This window comes from Anomaloglossus baeobatrachus, chromosome 4 (genome assembly GCF_048569485.1).
Source record: "Anomaloglossus baeobatrachus isolate aAnoBae1 chromosome 4, aAnoBae1.hap1, whole genome shotgun sequence".
Lineage (NCBI taxonomy): Eukaryota > Metazoa > Chordata > Amphibia > Anura > Aromobatidae > Anomaloglossus > Anomaloglossus baeobatrachus.
This window is the reverse complement of record NC_134356.1, coordinates 233,631,428-233,649,022: the sequence shown is the minus strand read 5'-3', so window position 1 is coordinate 233,649,022 and position 17,595 is coordinate 233,631,428. Positions and strand designations below refer to the sequence as shown.

Here is a 17,595-nt window from a genome sequence, read left to right as displayed (position 1 = left end):
CGAAAATGCCGCACCCGGACATGCTTGTTGAGAAGCTTGAGATCCAGGATGGGCCGGAAGGTACCGTCCTTTTTTGGAACTAGGAAGAGATTTGAGTAAAAACCTCTGAGCCGTTCCTGAGCGGGAACTGGGACAATCACTCCGTTTGCCTGCAAGGACGCCACGGCCTGTGAGAAGGCGGCGGCCTTGGAGCAGGGGGGAGTTGAGAGAAAAAAATCTGTTTGGAGGGCTGGAAGAGAATTCTATCCTGTAGCCATGAGATATGATGTCTCTCACCCACTGATCGGAGACTTGCTTTAACCAAGCGTCGCCAAAGTGGGAGAGCCTGCCACCGACTAAGGACGTGGCTGGAGCGGGCCGAGAGTCATGAGGAAGCTGCCTTAGTGGCAGAACCTCCTGCGGTCTTCTGCGGACGCGCTTTTGGGCGCCAGTTGGATTTCTGATCCTTGGCTGAGTTAGCGGACGAGGCGGAAGGCTTAGAGGATGACCAGTTGGAGGAACGAAAGGAACGAAACCTCGATTGATTCCTACCCTGAGCGGGTTTCCTGGTCTTGGTTTGTGGCATGGAAGTACTCTTCCCGCCAGTAGCTTCTTTAATGATTTCATCCAGCTGTTCACCAAACAGCCGTGAACCAGCAAAAGGGATCCCAGCAAGAAACTTCTTGGAAGAAGCATCTGCCTTCCACTCTCGAAGTCACAAAATCCTGCGGATAACAAGAGAATTAGCTGAAGCCACCGCAGTGCGGTGAGGAGCCTCTAGCATGGCAGACATGACATAAGATGAAAAGGCTGAAGCCTGAGCAGTTAAGGTAACCATCTCAGGCATAGATTCCTTGGTGAGGGAATGCATCTCCTCTAGAGAAGCAGAGATGGCTTTGAGAGCCCACACTGCTGCAAAAGACAGGGAAAACGCGGCCCCCGCAGCTTCATACACAGATTTGGCCAGAAGGTCAATCTGAGGTCAGTGGAATCCTTAAGTAAGGTGCCGTCAGCCACCGACACAACGGTCCGGGCTGATAGCCTAGACACCGGAGGGTCTACCTTTGGGGAGTGAGACCACTCATTGACCACCTCAGGTGGAAATGGAAACCGGTCATCAGAACCACGCTTTGGAAAGCGTTTGTCAGGGCAGGCCCTGGGTTTGGTCACAGCGGTCTGAAAACTGGAGTGGTTAAAGAACACACTCTTCACTCTCTTAGGCGAGGTAAACTGATGTTTTTCTGCCAAAGAAAGTTGCTTTTCTGACACTGGCGGATTGAGATCCAGCACAGAATTAATAGAAGCAATCAAATCACTAAGATCTGAGTCACCCTCAGAGAAATCGATGGGATACATAGCCTCCGAGCCCCCAGTGAGGGCATCCTCCTCATCTTGAGAGTCAGCTCTTGAGACAGAGCCGTGGGATGGGGAGGGGGTGGAAACCCTGCGCCTTCTCTTAGAAGGACGGGGTCTGGGATCAGATGATGAATGCTCCGTGAGCTCTGATGGACGGAGGTCAGAGGATAGGAGTCCTCTGTCAAGAGTATTAGAGGCACCCTGTGAGGGGGGCTGATGCATATTCATCAAAGTCCTGGACAAAAGTCCCATGGACTCAGCAAATGACTGGGATATGGACCTAGAAAAGGACTCTACCCAGGCCGGGGGTTCAATAACAGGTGCAGCAGCAGCCTGAGAGACCACTGGGCCTTGCTCCTTGTGTGAGACATGCTGCTGGTATACAGAGGTCCACAACCGGAGACCGGCTGTGGCTTACCAGACCGCTGAGCGTGGTGCTGTGTGCCCTCCAGATCCCGAAGCCTGGTCCCCCAGTCGCAGCACCTCAGCAGAGATGCAGAATGCAGGATGTCCCAGAGCAGAGTGAACTCTGCCTGAGAAATGACTAGGGGGCATTCCTATAAAAGAGCGGGAACTGGAGGGCTATAGAGACCTGCAGGGAAGGAGGGACACCCCAGCAGTGGGGAGTGTCCCTCCCCTGTGTAGAACGGCCGCCGGGAGGGGCCGAACCTGTCCCTCTGCATGAGTGACATGCGAGGGCAGGAAAATGAAACTAGGCCTCCGGCAAAGCCGGGGCCTAAATTTAAGCGGCGAGGCCGACAAGCAGGCACCATCGGCGCGGTTCTCAGGCAAAAGCTAGAGAATCCGCCGGAAAAGTTAAAACAATCACATACAGCATACTCTCCCCTTACAATAAAGAACCGGGACCCCCAACATAAACGTCTCAGGTACTTAGCTGCTGAGACGCAGGGCCATGTCCCTGGGGATGAGTGCTCCGGTCCAACAGAATCCTCAAGGGGCTGTGGATGGAGACCGGACTCCTGCCAGGCATGGAGACCGTGCTGGCTCCCACTTCAAGCCAGAGCCCAGAAGGGATGGTGAAGGAGCGCGGCATGTAAGGCTGCAGCCTTGTAAATCAACCTTAACAACACCGCCGACACAGTGGGGTGAGAAGGGACATGCCGGGAGACCAGACATGGACCCGCTTTTCTTCAAACTCTTTCCAAAAGTCAAACAAATCAGATGAGAATGCATGTGTGGATGTATGCCTCCTGACACAAAGCAATAAAACTGGCTAGGACTGGCTACCAGGGGGTGTATAAGCTCAGAGGGAGGAGCTACACTTTTAAGTGTAGTACTTTGTGTGTCCTCCGGAGGTAGAAGCTAAACACCCATGGTATGGGTCTCCCAAAGGAATAACGATAAAGAAAGAGTTTTTGGTACGGTAATAATATACAGGCATTACTGTGGGGTATCCATCTGAAATACATTTTTACAGGAGGGCTATCATTTCCTTTTATTGTTGAGACTACTAAATTGCAGCTAGTCATTACTGAGGATATTGATCCAGCCACACCTGCTCCATCGGATGCCTACCCTGCTCTAAGGACTGCACACAGAACTGTCTTAGGCCATGTATTCCAACAGCTTTTTATGTTGCAATATTGAATCAAACCAGTAAAAACCATGAGTAAGATTTTTATTGACAATGAAAAAGGCTCAGATTTTTTCTCCCACCACATTTCTACAAAAAAGGCAACTTTTTGTGCTTTTGCACTGGCCCAATCATATGCAAAAAGGTGGGAATTCGTGTTAAGCGGGTGTCCCACTTGCGATTGGCTCACGTGTATCTCGCGCAAGATTTGCGGTGCATCACCCGTCACGGACTCACACTCTGCTCACAGGAGCGGGTTGGCTGCATAGCGATGCATGCAACCGATCCGCTAATGTGAAGAGAGTGTGATACACGTGAGGCAATCGCAAGTGGGACACCGGCTTAAGGCTCATGACCAAACACTGCCTGCCAGCTTTAATATAATTTGGTCCACAATGTGGTGAAATTAGAGTGGAAAACTAATACGAATACAGTAATGGTCCATGCATTGTATGCTAATGTGTACCCCAAACTAGACATGAGAGAATCGATTAGCAGGACTCCAATCCATTACCAGGTCAATAATCTGCGACTACTGGATGGGAGTCCTGTGAGTCCCCTTACCTCCTAACAGGACTGAGCTGGCACAACGTTATCATTGCAGCGTAACACACACACACACACACACACACACACACACACACAATATCGCACAGCACGGCTAATCAAAAATAGAGCCGGGAATGTCGGGAGGTAAGGAGATTTAAAGGACTAAAACGATCACAGAATACTGACCTGGTTTATGGACCGGAGTCCTACAAATTGATTCTCCCATCACTACCCCGCACATTTCAGAATATGGCAAAGCAGACTCTTAGGGCTCATGCACATGATCATTGCTATCACTGTTTTGGACATAAAGTGTTTTTGCTGCGTTCAAAACAGTTGTACAGTAGAAGAGCAGTGGATGTGATTTATAGAAATCTCCTGCACACTGTGATTCTTTAATGTGCTCAGCTTCCCGAGCCGCAGCATGGCAATTCATTCTTGTGGAGACGCGAGTGTTCTAAGCAGGAGAATACAGTGAAAATACACTGTGTCTATAATCCTGATCGTGTGCACGTACAGCGCGTTCTCCCACACAGGACACTAGTGTCTCTGCAAGGGAAAAAGCGCTGCATCCAGGACGCTCCCCCATCTGGATCGTGAGCACGTACTCTTAGATGCATTAACATACAGCGAATAGCTTTCAGTCACTGACCTTTTCATCATTTTCCTGAATGGCTTCATAGCAATTTGTTTGAGAAAAATGAGTTCCTTTTTTGTGAAATATTCTACCAGACAGCATTCTCTGAGCATGAACCAACAGTGGTGTGACTTGTTCAGTAAACCTCTCACTGTAATAAGAGAACAGTATATTAATATTTGATTATAGGCAATTAGACGTTAATACGTACACTAAATTACACGCCCTGAGTTTCATTACTTTATTATGAGACCTATTGGAATCCATAGTTCATATAAGCGCAAATGTACTTACTGAGAGAGAATATTGAATTGCACGGCTATATGCACCAATGCTCCCCATCTCTTCACTAAGTACAACACTTCTATGGCTTTCATGACTATATCACATATCCAACGCCTGTCAATTACAGTCACGTCATCAAAGGGGTACTCAAACTTTAGGCTAGATCCACCCTCTTCATCAGCAATGTCACCCATGCAGCTTGGGACACTAAACTTTCCATTGTCATCAATGACCTGAGAATGGAAATGACAATATTATGTTATTAATTGGCCCAATACACATTAAGGGCTAACTAATCAGTAAATTACTACAGAGGCAATAACTTATACAAGATTCTATTTACTCATCTGCGCAAAGAATTAAGCCTTTCTGTTCTGTAATGTGCGCGGAAAAATCGAAAGTGAATGTTGTGACATAACATAGGTGTGTGTCACGTCAGCAAAGTAAAAATAAAATGATCAAGAATATAAATATAATCATGTAAAATGTAAATAGCACTTTTTTCTTTTAAGCCCTTAATTATTGGGAAAAAATACACACATTTGGCATGAACTATAAAAGTTACTTATTATTTGTTATTTTTTATGGGGTTTTATTGTGGGAAAGTGTCTAACGATTCGTCCTAATGAGCATGCAATTTATAGTGCTCAGTAAACAGCATAAAAAAGGGGGGGGGGGAAGAAGTCAGAATTGTAGATCATTTCACTAAAAAAAGCATAAAAAACAAAAAGGCTCACAAATCCCAAAATGTTACCAATAAATACAACAGTTTGTCACGCATAAAAATAAGCCCGTGAACTGAAAAAGTTGCAGCTCTTAGGGCGGCTTTTCACGTTGCAACATCGCATGTGCGATGTCGGTGGGGTCAAATCGAAAGTGACGCACATCCGGCGTCACTTTCGACATCGTAGTGTGTAAATCCTAGATGATACGATTAACGAGCGCAAAAGCGTCGTTATCGTATCATTGGTGTAGGCTCCGACTTTTTCAAAATTACGCTGCCGCGACAGGTACGATTTGTTCCTCGTTCCTGCGGCAGCACACATCGCTGTGTGTGAAGCCGCAGGAGCGAGGAACATCACCTTACCTGGCGTCGGCGGCTATACGGAAGGAAGAAGGTGGGCGGGATGTTTACATCCTGCTCATCTCCGCCCCTCCGCTTTGATTGGCCGTCTGCCGTGTGACGTCGCTCTGACGTTGTATGACCCGCCCCCTTAGGAAGGAGGCGGGACGCCGGCCAGAGCGACGTCGCAGGACAGGTGAGTGCATGTGAAGCTGGCGTAGCGATAATGTTCGCTACGCCAGGAATCCCAAGATATCGCTGCTGCGACGGGGGCGGGGACTATCGCGTGCGACATCGCAGCATCGGTTTGCAATGTCGTAACGTGCAAAGCCCGCCTTAGAATATGGCAACACAATGAAACATCATTATTTTTAAATTGGATTTTACTGTAAAAAAGAATTAAAATATCAATAAACATGACTTAGGGCTCATGCGCACGTTGCCGAATTTCATGCATTTACGCTGCGTATTGCACTGCAGCGTAAATGCATGTGACTTGCGTCCCCAGCACAATCTATGAAGATTGTGCACGAGACGTGCGCACAATGCTTTTATGAACGCAGCGATTTGGATGCCAACATTTTGTTCGCTGCGTTCTAAGAAGTAACATGTCATTTCTTTCATGCGCTTTGGATGCAGGTCCTGCTCTGTCTATGGGAGAAGCTGCATCCAGAGCGCATGAAATAGTCTTTTCTTCTGCAGAAACATTGCATTCATTATGCAGTGTTTCTGCAGCGATTTGACGGGCATATGTGCTGTCAAATCCCTGCAGAAATTTCTGCAGGGACACGGGGGGGTGCTTGATGCACCAGTATTTTTTATTGCTGTAGGCTGATAAAGATGTTACTTGGAATTTTTGATATGTATGACTAAGGCCCGTTTCACACGTCAGTGAAAAACACTGACATTTTTCACTGCCGTGTAAAACACGCACATGTCCCTCCATGTGCCGGGAATCACGGCACACGTGGGTTGTCTAAGTGCAATCTGGGCTCCGTTCTCCGTGGCCCATGATTGCACTTAGAGATTAACTCACCTGTGCGCGCTCCCGCTCTCCATGGTGCGGATCGCTCACGCGGTGCAGCATCCGGCTGGCGCTGACCCCCGCAGCAGCTGCTTCCGGGTCGGCTGTGTCGTGCATCATGAATATGCGCGACAGTAATGAGCCGGCTCAGAAGCAGCAAGCTGCACGGGCTGCAGAGGACATCGCTGGAGCCGGGTGAGTAAAAATGATTTTTATTTTAAAAGCACGTTTTTTTCTGGCACGTGTCTCACGGATCACACCACTGCGTGGTCCGTGGGACATCAGTGATGCCAGAAAAAAATGGACATGTCTTCGTGCGGCAATCACGCACAATGGAGACACGTGCAGTGAAAAATCACTGATGTGTGAGCAGACCCATTCATTATAATGGGTCTGCGTATGTCAGTGATTCTGGTACATTTAAAAAAAAGCACAAACGTACCAGAATCACTGACGGCTGAAACAGGCCTAAAGAAGATTTTTATGGTGCTGAATCTATTCTTCTTGCTTTCATTTTAAAGTGTTTTGGCAGAAACATTATCCATGCTCCAGACAGGACAGGAATCAGGGATGGAGGGTAGGATTTTGTTTCTAAACAATATATAATTTAATATCACTGTGTCTGAAACGAGTCAACCTGTCCAGTGAACACCATTCAAAAACATTTACAATAAAAACCATTTGTAAAGAGAAGAGTAGACATATGGGAAATGTCAACTATTGTTGTGCGGTGTTCTGCGTTCACTCGCTGGGTGTCATGGCAGCATCGGGCTCTGTTCACACTGCAGAGTTTGACAAACTGCCTGGGATTCTTTAGCTGCAAAGCCTCACATGGACGTCGACTGGTTCTGGCTTCACGGCTCTCCAGTACAGCAGGACTTAATTTCTGGCTGCTAATCATTATCTCCAGCCTTTATAAGCTTCTAGATTCTGCAGCTGCTTGTCAGATGGAGTTCTTTGCTCCCTGGTTCCTGTTGTTATCCAGTTGTATGGTGATATTCAAATTGCAGATCAGCGTGGTGTGTGAGTACACCAGTTGTGTATTTATTTCCTACCCCTTTTGCGTTACTCCCTAGTTCATATACTGTCCCTCCTTTGTGTTTGAGTGCAGTAGCTTTTGTTTACCCTTGTTTGTGATTATTTGTGGGGTTTTGGTAATTGGGTTTTCGACCCACTCCCTGGTTGGGTGAAAGTATTATCAGTGCTTGGACAGGAGATAGGGCCACGTTGGAGGCTCAAACCAGGCTACCATCAAGTCTACCTTCATGATAAAGGGACAGCACAGGGGCCCCAGTCTGAAGGCTGCTTTACACGGTACGACCGATTGTGCAATTTCACAATCGATCATACCCGCCCCGTCCTTTTTGCGTCACGGGCAAATCGCTGCCCGTGTTGCACAAAGTCAGTAAACCCCGTCACACATACTTACCTCTCGTGCGACCTCGCTGTGGGCGGCGAACGTCCACTTCCTGGAGTGGGAGGGACGTTCGGCGTCACAGCGACGTCACATGGCCACCGGCCAATGGAAGCGGAGGGGCGGAGATGAGCGGGTTGTAAACATCCCGCCCACCTCCTTCCTTCACACAGCCGGCGGCGGCCACGTGACGCAGGTGAGCTGCTGTTCATCGTTCCCGGGGTGTCACACGGAGCGACGTGTGCTACCCCGGAAACGATGAACAACTAAATTAAACGATATTATGGAACCTAGCGAGCAGTACACGACTCACGATTTGTGAGCGATACTGCGTCTCTAGGAGGTGTCACACAGGCCGGCATTGCCAGCGATGCCGGATGTGCGTCACAAAAACCGTGACCCCGACGATCTATCGCACAATAGATTGCCTGGTGTAAAGCAGCCTTGAGGGTCAGCCTAGGAGGTCCTGTTCCATCCGAACATCCCCGTGACAACTATTTTGTGTCAACTATTTTTAAAAGTGCAAACCTTATTATATTTTTTTAAAACATTTCAGTTTTTTGTTTAATAAAATCCAAACATAGCTACCTATATTTACTATTAATAAAGTTTAATGTGTCATGAAAAGATAACCTGAGAACCACAGGGTTATATAAGACATTTCATAGATATTGCTACATTAAAGGACGCATGCCAAATTAGAATTTTCCAGTGTAAAACCAGATTTTTGGTCTTTCCAGTTCTGATGATTTTCGAAAGATACTTAGAGTCTAAATATACCACTCTGGTTATGTTAAACGTCTACTTTAAGGAGGTGTGAAGAATATAAGTTTCTGTAGGGGTTAAATTCTGTACAAGATACTGAAAGGCATTATGACAATGTGCCAAGTCTATACTTTCAGAAAATATACAGGAGTGAACTCGTTCATGACCTTGCGATTTTCCATTTTTGTGCTTTCGCTTCTTTCTTCCCTTCTTCCAAAAGTCATAACATTTTTTTTTCCATCAATATAGCCATATGAGGGCTTGTTTTTTGTAAAACGATATGCACTTTACAATAAAAACATTCATTTCCCCACGTAGTGTACTGAAAAAAGGGGGGGGGGAATCCAAGTGCGGTGAAATTGCAAAAAAAAGTGCAATTCCATGATTCCTTTTTCTTTTATTTTCTTTGTTCCCTATATAGTCAAACTACCCAAGCAATATGATTCTCCACATCTGTACGAGTATGTAGATACCAAACATGTACTGGTTTCTTTCATTTTAAGTAGTGAAAAAGTTTACGAATTTTGGAAAAAAAATAAAAACATAAATAAATTCACTTTGGGGCCATTTTCCGAGACTTGTAGCATTTTTATTTTTTGGGATCTGGGGCTCAGTGACTGCTTATTTTTTGCTTCTTGAGCTGACATTTAGGGTATGTGCGCACGTGTGCGTATTACATGCAGTTACGCTGCGTTCTGCACCGCAGCGTAACTGCATGCGTCCTGCGTCCCCTGCACAATCTATGGAGATTGTGCAGGAGCCGTGCGCACGTGGCATGTTAGAACGCAGCGATTCGGCTGCTTGTCGAATCGCTGCGTTCTAAGAAGTGACATGTCACTTCTTTCGTGCGTTCTGCATGCTGTCTATAGGGAGAGGCAGCATGCAGAGCGCACGAATCTGCCGGCACCATGCGCTTCAGAACGCAGCTTTTCAGCTGCGCTCTGAAGCGCACATTTTCGGTGCGGTGCAGAGCGCACACGTGCGCACATAGCCTTATACCATTTTGGTGTAGATGAGATGGTTTGATCACCTCTTATTGCAATGTTACGGCAACCAAAAAAAAATAATTCTGGTATTTAATTTTTTTTTTGTTGCTTTGTTTACTGATCTGATTAATTTATTTTATATTTTGATAAATAGGACATTTCTGAAAGCAGCAATACCAAATAATTGTTGTTTGTTTGTTTTTTACTTGTTTTATTTTCAATGGGGCAAAAGTGAATGATTTGAACTTTTATGGGGGTTTTTTTCCTTTTTTCCCTATTTTTAAAAATAACATTTTTCACTTTTCATTGTATCTACTTACTAGTACCCTTAGAAGACATGAAACTTAATTCGATCACTTGTGCTGTACAGCGCAGTGCTCTGTATAGCAGAAATCGCGGTCTCCTATGAATTTTGGATCCCAGCTGGCGTTCACAGGAAGTTTATCTTGACATGAAGAAAAACAAAAAGCTAGCACTAAATGTGCACTTCAGCACTAAAAATTCCAAACTGTACTTATTCTAAAAATATTTTTGAGATTTTTGGCAAAAAATTGCAATTTCTTGAGCTACCCCGCCACGTCACGGCAAATCTCATTTGGGGCAGTCCTACAATAAAATATTTTTATAAAATGTGCCATACGGCCTCACATATGAATAGCAGAACTGCTCTTAGCAGCACTCACCTGGTCTATTCCAATCCCATACCCATGACTAAGTCATGGCTGTGGGCGGGACAGGTCCAAGCAAATGCTGCATGAAGTAAATAGCCTGTGGACAGGGCCTGATGACTGAATGTGAACAGTCACCAACCGCCAAAATCTAGACAGGTGGAATACATCGCAATTGGGGTGCATAGCAAGGTGGGGGTCAGCCACCGACCAATTCAATGAAGAAAAACAAAAAGCTAGCACTAAATGTGCACTTCAGCACTAAAAATTCCAAACTGGCTTTTTGTTTTTCTTCATTGAATTGGTCGGTGGCTGACCCCCACTTTGCTATGCACCCCAATTTGGGATGTATTCCATCTGTCTAGATTTTGGCGGTTGGTGACTGTTCACATTGTCATCAGGCCTTGTCCACAGGCTATTTACTTCATGCAGCATTTGTTTGGACCTGTCCCGCCCACAGCCATGACTCAGTCATGGGTACGGGATTGAAATAGACCAGGTGAGTGCTGCTAAGAGCCGTTCTACTATTCATATGTGAGGCCGTATGGCACATTTTATAAAAATATTTTAGTGTAGGACTGCCTCAAATAAGATTTGCCGTGACGTGGCGAGGCAGCTCAAGAAATTGCATTTTTTTGCCAAAAATGTCAAAATTTTTATATTTTTAGTACAGTTTGGAATGTTTAGTGCTGAAGTGCACATTTAGTGCTGGCTTTTTGTTTTTCTTCAGTTTATCTTGACATGCATGGGATTCATTAGCTGACTCATGGCTGTCCTGATGACCCATCAGCGCCCCGCGACCAGGTCACAGGACCGCCAATAAGAGCGGGGAATGGCACACTCCCTGCCGGCGAATGTTAAATTCCGCTGACAGAGACTTAACTGGTTAACCAGCAGTGGCAGCTCTGCGATTCACCCATGCCTGTTTGAGGCACATATGAGCTGATCAGATCAGCGGACATGTGCAGGCAAAGATGTGAGCTCACACGGCGAGCCTGCATCAAAGCAAGGGACACTATCTATGATGCAAATATAGCGGGCTTTACAAGCTACAATAAATCTAACGATGTGTCGACGGGGTCACGTCGTAAGTGACGCACATCCGGTATTTGTTAGTGTTGTTGTAGTGTGTGAAACCTACGTGCGATTGCGATTGAACGGAAAAACGTTGATCACATACACGTCGTTCAATTGCTAAAAACTGAACATCCGGTTGTTCAATGTTCCCGAGGCAGCACACATCGCTGTGTGTGACACCCCGGGAACAATGAACACCGCTTACCTGCGTCCCGCCGGCAATGCTGAAGGAAGGAGGTGGGCGGGATGTTTACGTCCCGCTCATCTCCGCCCCTGCGCTTCTATTGGCCGGCCGCTGTGTGACGTCGCTGTGACGCCGAACGTCCCTCCCCCTTCAGGAAGTGGATGTTCGCTGCCCACAGCGAGGTCGTATGGAAGGTAAGTACATGTGACGGAGTTTAATCGTTTGTACGACACGGCCAACAAATTGACCATACCGCACATACGATGGGGGTGTGTGCGATCGCATACGAGATCACATGTGTAATTGTAAGGTGTAAAGCAGCCTTATGTCATAGGTCATGAAGAGATTAATATCAATTTATTTGCACTTATATACCAACTTGAACCCCACTTTACAGTCATCATGATCATCATTTTCCCAATTGGAGTTCACAATCTAAATTCCCTTTCAATATGTCTTATGCGGGTGTCACACGAGACGAGCTATCGCGCGATGCATCGTCGGGGGCACGGTTTTCGTGACGCACATGCGGCATCGCTTGCGACGTCGTTTCGTGTGACACCTCAGAGCGACGCAGCATTGCTCACAAATCGTGAGTCATGTACTCGTCGCTTATTTTTAAAAAATTGTTTATTTTTAATAGCGCCAGTTGTTTATCGTACCCGGGGCAGCACACATTGCTCCGTGTGACATCCCGGGAACGATGAACACAGCTTACCTGCGTCCCGTCGCTCCCGCCGGCAATGCGGAAGGAAGGAGGTGGCCGGAATGTTTACGTACCGCTCATCTCCGCCCCTCCGCTTCTATTGGCCGGCCGCTGTGTGACGTCGCTGAGACGCCGAACATCCCTCCCACTTCAGGAAGTGGATGTTCGCCACCTACAGCGAGGTCGCTCAAGCAGGTAAGTACGTGTGACGGGGGTTTAACGACCTTGTGCGCCACGGGCAACTAATTGCCCGTGACGCACAAACGACGGGGGCGGGTATGATCGCTTGTGCAATCGCACAATAGATCGTACCGTGTGAAGTCTGCATTAGAAGTGTGGGTGGAAACCCAAGAAAACTTAGGAAGAACATACTAACTCCTTGTAGATGTTGTCCTTGATGGGATTTAAACCTAGGACAGCAGCATTGGAAGGCTACTATGCTTACCAATAAGCTTCTAGGCTGCCTAATTTACTATTTAGTAAGCTGGGTCTTATTTGTACACCTCAAAAGTGGAAAATTGTCATGGCTCAAAATGTTGAGAAATCCCTGGCAGAAAAAGGGTTAATCCAAATTATCAAACTTTTACAAAAGTGCATAATATTATCAATGCCCCATGAGAAGTCATTCGGATGGGTTCATAGCTGGTGCCGTTTTACAGCCAAATAGGTAGGCGTGGAATTGGTGGCACAGGCTTGAGAGTCATCTTGGAAATACTTCAATACTGAATAAAGCTTTTCTCCCGTGTCTGATCTATGTTTATAGCTCACATAAAGAAAAGACAGGGAAAGTAGAGTAATTTGAGCCTAATGGAGGAGGTTTTTATTTTCCTGGGGTGAAAAAGGTGTGCACTATACTTTCCAATGAAGACCATCACTGAGCTGACTTCTATTCATATGTATTCACATCATAAAATCCTCTCCAATGGGCAGAAACTGGATACAGAGATAAATACGAGAGCAGAAAGCTTTTTATTGTACTTAAAAATAAAAGCTCAGAAGGGAACTTATAAACTGTGACTGGGAAAGAGAAATGTGCGCTGGCATTGTACCAGAGTTTATGTAAGACACTAATGAATCATGCGTAGCGTGGAACTACTGTTTGCCAACAGCTCTACTCGCTCTGCCGTACGGACATTTTTAATTGACTAGACTAGATGTAACATTTTATTTTTGCCTTTGTGTGACACAACTTAATTTATCATTAGTGTGCAAAATATTTACTACAGTCGTTAAATAGACCATTCTGTGCATTTTAACATTGGAGTTAAAGTGCTAAATGATCTATTTGCCATATGTTGCGTAAGACACCTAGATACAGCACACTATAGAAACAAAACCTGGATAAGACTTATTGATAACTACTGCTATTAGCATAGGGGTATTTACAGTAAAAAGAACCTTAAAGGGGTCATCTGAAGGGAAAAGGAAACTTCATTTAAATCCCTATCTATTTGATGCTATAAGCTAAGCTACTTTCTAATATTCTTGTATTAAAAATTCCCTATCGTTCCCTAACTACAGTATGTAACTGGTTTTCTATGTTTTAATTTGAGAATCCCAGTGAATGCTGGGACACTCAAGTGTCAATAGGGCAGAGGCGGTGGCAGTGACCGCAGCCTCTGTGCCCTCCCAGAAATGAAGCAACATCATGACACTTGTTTCACGGACTAGTCTGTCCCTCTGTGTCCTTCCCTGCGCTGTGTGATCTGCACCGTGCACAGCGCTCGCTTCGTTATCTGCGGGGGCAGCCCTAGTCTCCTGAATGCTGGGTGATCATTACAGATCTGAGCAGATAACATAGTGGCAGCTGTGCACAGGATACACCACACAGTGCACAGCTCAGGAAGGAACAGAGCAGGGAGGGACACAGAAGGACAGACTAGCCTCTGAAACGAGCATCATTTCTGGGTGGGGATAGAGGCTGCAGTTACTGCCACAGACTCTGCTCCCTGATGACACTTTGTCTGAGTATACCCGCATGCACTGGGATTCTCAAATGAATCGTCATCAGGCAGGAACTAGAAAAAAAATAGAATAGCAGTTAGATACTTTTAGTTAGAGAATGGTAGGGAATTTTTAGTACAAGCATAAAAAAAAGTTGCTTAGATTATAGCATCAAATAGATAGGGAATTAAATGAAAGTTCCTTTTGCCTTTTGACCACCCCTTTAAAGAGAAAATGTCACATCCTCAAACACTATTAACCTAATCTAAAATATGGGGTTAATCTTCAGGTTAATGGCGTACTAAAGCTTTGCAGCCGCCACACTGAAAGCCTGGCTGCCAAGAGGAATTAACTTTTATTCATTCTGGTAACCTCCAGCTTTCAGTCGTAGAGGCGAGGCCGCAGGGATGCAATGCTGTCAGACAGAGTAGTTTCAGTCGCCACTCACTGCATGCTGAGCATTGACTGAAGTTGCGCCTCTATGACTAAAAGTTGGAGGTTGATGGGCAGGATAGAGTTAATTTCCTCCCGGTAGCCCAGCTTTCAGTGTGGTAGCTGTGCAGCTTTAGAATGCTATTAACCTGCGGATTTACCCCACCGGCAGGTATATAGTGTTTTTAGACATGACAGGTTCTCTTTAAGTGTGAATGCCATATATAAATTGTAGCTGCTTGAAGTTTGCTGGCTTTGGTGCCTAGCGCTGCTGCAGTGCCTTGTGAACACCTGCTTTATACACCAGTGGACATAGGGAATACCCATCAAACATGGTTATTTCATTAATCCTCTAAATTCTGTGGTAAATAGCAATCATTGTATTTAGTGGATTACAGTGGCAGCCAAAAAAAATACTTTAACTTACGAAGTATACCAAGCTTTGTGAAAGTGATAAGAAGTTTGCATTGTGAGGTCCAGTACTAGGATAAGGCCCCCTTCACCCATCAGTGATGTCATTTTCATACATACCGGAATCACGGACATATGCATACTCATTAAAATCAATGGGTCTGCGCACACATCAGTGATTTCTCAAGGACCATGCGTCTGTGTGCCGTACACACGTGTCTATGTGTTCCACACAGAGACATGTCCGCTTTTCTCCGGCAGCACTGTCACACGGACCACACAGTGACATGATCTGTGTGACACGTACTGGAGAAAACATGCCTTTGAAATAAAATGAATTTCTATACTCACCTGTCTCCAGTGCTGCTGTCTTTGGTGCTGCGGTCATTTGTTTCATTATGTTCATTGCATATTCACTGCACCGCAGACCTGGAAGCAAGTATGACCGCAGCGCTGGAGACATCAGCACCACGGACAGCAGTGACGGGGACAGGTGAGTAAAAAGTTCCTGCTCTATATGTACTATCACGGGTAGCACACGGAGAACACCCATGTGCCAAAATCACGGCACACAGAGGGCCGTACGCACCTCTAACACGTCTGTGAAACATGTGTGTGTCTTCATTGACATGTGAAAGAGGCCTAATAAAGTGGTTTTGTTTTGTAACAATAAACCTCAAATGTACAGTTGAAACCAGAGATTTACATACACTATCTAAAAGACACATATACATGTTTTTCTCACTATCCGACATGAAATCAGAATAAACTTTTTACACTTTAGGTCAATTAGGATTATCAAAATCTAATATATAAAGCTGAGTATGTATGTATGTATGTATATATGAATGTATGTAAGTGTATATCCGCTAAAGGAATCCGCACCGTCGCATGTACAATCACAAAATTTTGCACAGACGCCTCATGTGACTCAGGGAACGTCATAGACTATGTTTTGATGGGAAAATTTAAACCCGCAGTTTACAGTTACTCTCCAAAAAACCTGCCTCCATTAAAGTCAATGGAGCTACGAGCTACAGGTTATTAATAGAAGCTGTGATTTTTGGCAGCAAATCTGCTGAATAGACAGTAACAGCAATCTTAATGAGAGCTCATCTACCCCTGGGGGATAATTTCAGCAAGTATATTTAGAAGCGTTGTAGTTTTTTAAATCTATAATATACCAATTCTTTTTGTAGTGGACTTCACCTTTGCAATCAATAAAACCCGAAAAACACCTGCCGATTTTGCAACAGATTTCTGCCAATATGTTGGATTTGCAGCAAATAAATCTGTCACAAGTGCATGGACCCTAAATATAGCCATTAAAAATATAATGTAAAAAGTAAATGAAGTGGTTACAATTTTGAGTATTTATTAAAGGGAATCTGTGTGCAGATTTTTGGTATCTAATCTGAGACCAGCATGATGTAGGGGCAGAGACCATGAGTCCAATGATATATCACTTACTGGGCTGCTTGTTGTTTTTTTAATAGGATCAATATTTTATCAGCAGGAGATTAACACTGAAGGACTAGTTTTCTCATGCCATGTAGTCCTCCTGCTCAGTATAATCCACCACTGATTAGCTCCTTTATCTTACAGTATACACAGAAAGCAGCCAATCAATGATGTGGGTGGGGTTATACAGGGCTCAGCAGTCACAGAACTTGCAGATAAAACAGTGATTTTATCAAACGAACAACAAGCAGCCCAGTAAAACTCACTTGCAGAGAAGTCCAACGCCCCCTCCTCTGATTGGCACCTCACTGTTAATGTACAATCTCTACTGAGAGCCTGGTGTGGGCGGGACAGCTCCCTGGGCTCAGCTACATGGCTAAACCTCAAAATTCAGACTATGTCAGAACAGCTGCAGCCAGTAATCTAAGTGATATATCGTTGGATTCAGGATCTCTGCCTGCATCATGCTACTCTCAGTTTACATAGAAAAAAACCTGGTGACAGATTACCTTTAAATATCTGGTTGAATAGTAGATAATTTCTAAGGCATTAAATAATGTTATCATCTTTTGAATTAAAGGGTTTCAATAAGCCGTAAGTAAATACGTTTCTGAGAAACACTCTGGTAAAGTGTAGTCCCAGACTGCTGATTTTCAAGTATAAGTCTAGACATTCATACATATTAATGGTCTTTCTGAACTTAGCAGATGTTATATAGGGAACATAGCAAGCATAATTCTGCACACACTACAAAGCCAGAAAAAAGGTTCATCTTCATTAGCTCTAAACACATATTCCTAAAAAAAACAGTGTTACATTTCTTGATATTAATGAAGGCCCAATTTTCAATTAATTTTATTCTTTGATAGTTATGACTTCTGATCCGTTGGATTTTTGTGACTGCAGTAATTGACATTTCTTGCAAAATGTTCTTTTGCTGATGTGCCATGAGTTTGAATTGCATGAAAAATTGGATCAGCATAATTTTAGAAATAAACTAGCAAGATAATCAGAAAGTTTCTGCTAACACAAAATACTTTTATCAGGATGAAAGATTCTT

The 17,595-nt window shown here is 44.8% G+C and overlaps 1 protein-coding gene across 2 annotated transcripts in view; it reads right to left on the bottom strand.

Moving 5' to 3' along the window:
- The window catches only part of CFAP54 (cilia and flagella associated protein 54), a 680,590-nt gene that overhangs the window by 284,512 nt on the left and 378,483 nt on the right, over positions 1-17,595 (bottom strand). For both annotated transcript variants that reach the window (XM_075344744.1, XM_075344743.1), the window contains exons 38-39: positions 4,410-4,633; positions 4,131-4,266 (exon numbers count right to left, since the gene is read on the bottom strand). In XM_075344744.1, the coding sequence (XP_075200859.1) occupies positions 4,131-4,266; positions 4,410-4,633 (360 nt within the window). The remainder of the gene's footprint in view (positions 1-4,130; positions 4,267-4,409; positions 4,634-17,595) is intronic.